Raw genomic sequence first — 5,839 nt, forward strand, 5'->3', positions numbered from 1 at the left:
TTGCATGTTACTGTGATTCTGGAAGCTATGCCACTAGTATTTCAAATACCAGTAGGGTTAACCATGATGGACTGGTTTCAGTGGAGATTCCAGAGTAGATTAGGAAGAAAGACTTGGTGCTATGTTTCTGAACTTTTTCTAACAAGAACCCTACTATCAGAACAGAATATTGTTCAGCATGTTACCATGGTGGAATGGGGCCTGACCAGGCACTGTCTCGTCCTGTTACACACTGGAGCGCATGAGTCTGTGTTGACTCAATGACAGTTAACAACAAGTATAAAATTAAGTGTGATGTGCCCATATATTTATTGATGTTAAAATCAACAATCAAAAGTTTGGGCAAAGAAATACGAGCAAAAAATGATTTGATTTGAATTGAAGGCATGCACTCAAAATGTGGTTTACTTCTAAGTAAATTAGCAAAAGGGTTAGCCGATCATTTGGTAAACTGTTAATAGTGATTTTCATTAGATTTTGTGAGAGCTGCTTTTTCTTACCATTCCAAGGTGGGAAAAAAACCACACATTTTATTATAGATTTAACAAGCTTGTACAAAGTTAATATGAAAGTTTTGGTCCTAAATTTGATGAATCCATTTTTTCCTTAAAAATTTTAGAATATGAATTAGTTCTTTCACACTGATTCCAATTAACATTGTTTCTTAAACATCATCTGTATGAAGCTAGAGTTCTGGTGTGGTGCTGTACAATAAGCACTGGACTGCTAACCACAAGGTCGACGGTTCAAACCCAGCAACCACGCCTCAGAAACACTATACAATTTGTTGAGTCTGATTGACTTGATGGTGGCATTTGTGGTGCTGCAGGTTAATGTGCTGGACTTCAAGGTCGGTTTGAACTGCAAGGTCAGTGGTTCAAGCCCTTCAGCCATTCCATGGAAACTCCATACAGGGTAACTATGAGTCAAGACTGACTTGAAGGCACTTAACAACAACAATAACAACATATGAGGTAATATCATGCACTTTAATTTCTGAGTTCTTTTTCTTGTTCTAAATATAACCAAATTGATTATAGATTTCCTCTTAGGAAACAGGTTTTTGTTTTTGTTTCTTTTCCTTGACCAAATGCTTTTAAGATGTTGGATTGGTTAGACTCTCGGAATGAAAACACTGAAGCAACTGAAACATGTACTGCAATTTCCTTGTATTTGTTTTCTGTTAATACTAGATAAATCATAGATTTTGTCTATTTGATTTTTTTTTCTTCTGCCAACTTGTTGCAGTAGTATGTTATAGCTAACAGTTTACAACCAGGCTAATATTTAGCAAGAATTCTATCTATGTTTTAGAAACAAAAACAAGTAGTAAGTTAAGTGACTATGTGCTCTTAGCATGGTCACTAGGCAGACTTCTTTCAAATAAGCAATCTCCAAAGAAGAGCAAGGGAACAGGGTAATTGACATCTAATGAATGAGGAAACTTACCACATGGCAGAGCAGTCAAAATTCACCAAAAGCCATTTGTGGGGATTAAAGTTAAATGAATCTGCAAACTGTCAGGGAGAAAGAACAACAACAGTCAAAAAGAAAACATTTTAGTTATGAAACAAGGACTTTACACACAATAAATGAAAATAAAACCTAGAGGTCGTACCATGAGACCCCAGGGAGGCAGGAAAGTGAAGTGAAGTCATTGAAATCATGGAATTAGGTCACGAGGACAATTGGGATCCGTATTTCCATCTGTAAACTGCTAAAAACTGTAGACTTGAGTTGTCACTTGACCTCTCTCAGTGGCTTTTCTTCCTTTTAAAATGTTAATAATAAACCATTCCTCATGAAACATACAGCTAAATATAAATCTGATTCTGGGTTGAAGCACCAAAGAGGCAGAATTCTGCAGGCACAGAATCTCCATTTTGAGTCCCAGCTCAATTGTCCACTCCACATGAACTGGGGTGGGAATTTCTAATTCTTGGACACTTGAAGTAGCAGCAATAGGGGTCTCAGCCCCACACCTGACAGAGAAAACCCTCAAGTGTACACGTTGTTGTTACAGATGATTTGTGGTTATTAAAAGCCCCGTGGTAGCCTCAGGAAACACATGTGTTTAAAACATATTTATTGCCTTCTAGGAGTTTGTGGTTCAATGGTGAAATCTGATAGGAAAACAGCTCATCTAAAGGCAATGTGAAAGTGACCAGGAGAAAACTACAAACAGGGCACCTGGTTTGTCCAGAAGAGGAGGAAGAGAATTTGCTGTGAGAGGCAGGGGAGTGTGCCCTGCAGAGATGGCATCTTACAGGACTGGTAGCCAGTTCACTTGCCAGGGATGAGTGAGGGTCATGGATCCTAAACCTAGATAGGCTTCACCTACGATGACTCTAATCCTCAAGACACAGGCATGCTCAGAAAGTGTTTGTGGAAGAGTGAAACGAAGAACCTCATTTTTTTCTGCAAAATAGAGCTTAGAGCAAGAAACACCAATTTTGATCTTAGTTTTTCCACTCCCTAGCTGAGGGCCCTTGGTGAAGACATGCTGTAGAAATTTATAAATGAGCGATTGGGTCGAGATCATCTCTAAAGCCTTTATATTAAAGTTTCCTATAGTTAAGCGTTTATATCTCTATTTGGTGTAGGGTTATCACATTCCATGCAAAGGAGGCATTTTGAAGACTGAATCATTCATAACAAGGCACACCCTGACAAAAGGTACAGGGGTTATAGTTATCTGTTGTTAACAAAACATAAGAGTCCTACTTTTGCTTACAAAGTTAAATCTTATTAACATTTTATCTCACATACTTATATTTGTACAGGTTAAAGTCACATAAAATTTGTGTTTATTGTATTTCAAATTACTGAAATATTTGGGATAATCAGCACTTTAATTCAAATTTCCATATTCAGAAATTATACTAATCTTCAGTCCTATGTCCTATATTTAATTAAGATTTACTTTGTCCTGTGAGGTTTTGTGAAAGTGGGACAGGACTGGGCAGTGTTTCGTTCGTTCTCGTGTGCATAGGGTTGCCGTGAGTTGGAACCAACTCAATGTCACCCACCAAGAACCACATGGAGCTCTGGTGTGGTACTGTAGCATAAGCACTAGACAAGGTTAGCGGCTCAAACCCAGCAGTTGTTCCTCGGAAACCTTATACATGGTCGGTATGAGTCAGAACTGACTTGAACTCACTTTAGAACAACCACACAAAACACTTTATGCCTGTGGTTCCCTCAACTTTATGAAACAGCAGAAGTCATGGGACATCCATTTTCCTGTGCACAACAGGAAGGTGACAGTCTAGAGTAAGCAGGGGTAACACCATTTTTCATTTGGTTGATTGGTTTATCAGCTTCATCTTAATACATTAACAGTTTTGCCAATTAATTAAACTTATCTTTGTTTTCTAAAGAAGTTGTACAAATAACATCAAAGTTTACTGTTTTCCTAACAGTTAGAGACTCCCTGGGTGACAGTCACAAGCAACTTGCTCCAGCTTCACCCATCAATGGAGTAACTGCCATGTTCTTCAGGAGAAAATAAGAGATTTCATCTTCTCTGAGCTGTCATATCTCTGAGCTGTCATAAAGGGTAATTTCTTACATTTTTCAAAATACATGCTCTTGTCTGTCATCTGACTGATAAACAGGGCTTGAATCCTCCTGAAGGGTTAGAGATTCTGCCACAGAGATGAATCTATAATTGGAGCAGAAATCAGGGTACCAGACTGACTCAGCTTTATGATGGAAACCTCGAAATCTTCCCTCCTGAGCAACTCCACAATTCTTCTCTTCTAGTTTTAGTAATGAGCACTGAGGAGGCAACAAGGACAAGTGGCCAGCTCAGCACTGGAGGGACATTTGAGTATCTTATGCTAACTTTCCACACATCGATCCACTCATTTCCTCCCATGCTTCAATAAAAATAATATTTAAAGAGAGCCCGGAAATTAAAGCAAGTTCTGTTTGTTGACAAAAGGAAACAAAAGGTTAAAGAGGAGCTTTGTTTGCTAGGAATTTTATTAGTTCCCTCCTATGGGGCTGATCTGTTTAAATTTCTTTCATTACACAACAGGGATATTTGCCTCCTGCTGACTGAGGGAAAGGCTCTTATCTGTGAGAGCAGGGACACAACAGGATATTGAAGCCTTTTATCTGACCCACTGAGCAGCAAGGCCCTCGGCCAGGCAAGGAGATAGAGGCAGGAGCAATAATGCAGGCAAAATTGAAGTGACTCATTGTTGGGCACGAAACACTGTCTGCTGCTGATAGGATCTAGCTGAATGTCAGTGGGGTGGTCTGACAATTAGGCACCTTCTCTATGACAGACAAAACCTCACATTGTCAGCTCACTGGGAAGAGAAGAGTGGGAAATGATCACGAAATCCTAAACCAGGTTCCTAAAGCTAGAAAACGCATCTAGCCTGGGTCAGGGTCTTAAGGAGACATGTAAATCCCAGATGAGCACATTGTCCTTCCGTTGAAACTGTCCAGGGACTGTCATTTTAAAGGATTTATGTCCTGGTGTGGAGCTGTGGGTTAATGCGCCAGACTGCAAAGCCATTTGAACTGCAAGTTTGGCAGTTCAAGCTCACCAGCTGCTCCTTGGAAACCACATACAAGGTCGCTATGGGTCGGGACTGACTCAATGGCACTCAACAACAACATTAAATAAAAGTTATTTATAAGAACTAGCTGTTAATCAATCTCCTTAGGGGTTCTTCCTCTTTTTTGCTGACCTTCCAACTTAACAAGCAGGATGCCTTCTTCCAGGGACTGATCCCTCCTGATAACATGTCCAAAGTACAAGAGAGAAAGTTTTACCATGCTGGCTTCTCAGAAGCATTTTGGCTGTACTTTTTCCAACACAGATTTGTTTTTTCTTCTGGCAGTCCATGGTACTTTTAATATTCTTCTCTAACACAATATTTCAAATGCATCAATTCTTCTGCAAACTTCCTTATTCATTGTCCAACTTTCAATGCATATGGGGCTATTGAAAATGCCATGGCTTGGATCAGTCCGAAGTTGAAACTAACTTCAGGACACCTAACAAGAAGTCCTGGTGTGGTGCTGTAGGATGAGCACTGGATTGCAAGGCTAATTTGAACTGGAAGGTTGGAGGTTCAAGTTCACTAACAGCTCCTTGGAAACCATATACACAGTCAATATGGGTTCAGGCTGACTCCATGACACTGAACAACAAACTATGACAACAATGTGCACCCCCATATTAGCTGCCATCAGGAAGTTGCAGACTACCAGCTGTTAACAACATATTATCACAATTTCTACATCTCTCCACCCCAACACTTATGTAGAAATTTGGAAGATTCGATTTATCTGCAAGGATTGATCTAAGTCCTAGCATGCATTGGGTGCTCAGTAGAATGTTGCTGAATGAATAAATAAATAGATGGCTAATCAATCGGAATGCTACTTTATTCATTCCTAATAGGCACTATTTTTCCAAATATCAGGGTATTTGTATTGTATACCTGTAGTACTTACTTTCTGGTACATATCACTGTATTATATGAAGTGAAATTAGCAATTAGAATATTGTTTGGCAGGCATGACATGAAATCAAAGAAAGGGCTTTGAGGAACAGTTTCTCCAGACTATGGAGAGAAATAATAATAACAACTAGAAGGAAAAGTTCAAAATGGATGTCAGAAGAGACAATGAAACTTGCTTTCCAGCGTAGAGATGCTAAAGCAAATGGAAGAAATGCGGTGGTACAAGAGCTGAACAGAAAATTTCAAAGATCAGCTCAAGAAGATAAAGTCAACAAAATGTGCAAAGATCTGGAATCAGAAAACCAAAAAGGAAGATTACGGTCAGCATTTCTCAAGCTGGGGGAAGTGAAGAA

The 5,839-nt window shown here is 39.3% G+C and overlaps 1 protein-coding gene across 5 annotated transcripts in view; it reads right to left on the reverse strand.

The window, feature by feature from the left end:
• Positions 1-5,839, reverse strand: part of DDC (dopa decarboxylase (aromatic L-amino acid decarboxylase)) — a 112,732-nt gene that overhangs the window by 34,669 nt on the left and 72,224 nt on the right. For all 5 annotated transcript variants that reach the window (XM_006875284.1, XM_006875282.1, XM_006875285.1 and 2 more), the window contains one exon: positions 1,450-1,517. In XM_006875284.1, coding sequence (XP_006875346.1) covers positions 1,450-1,517 — 68 coding nt within the window. The remainder of the gene's footprint in view (positions 1-1,449; positions 1,518-5,839) is intronic.

Source organism: Chrysochloris asiatica, unplaced genomic scaffold, assembly GCF_000296735.1.
Source record: "Chrysochloris asiatica unplaced genomic scaffold, ChrAsi1.0 scaffold00317, whole genome shotgun sequence".
NCBI lineage: Eukaryota > Metazoa > Chordata > Mammalia > Afrosoricida > Chrysochloridae > Chrysochloris > Chrysochloris asiatica.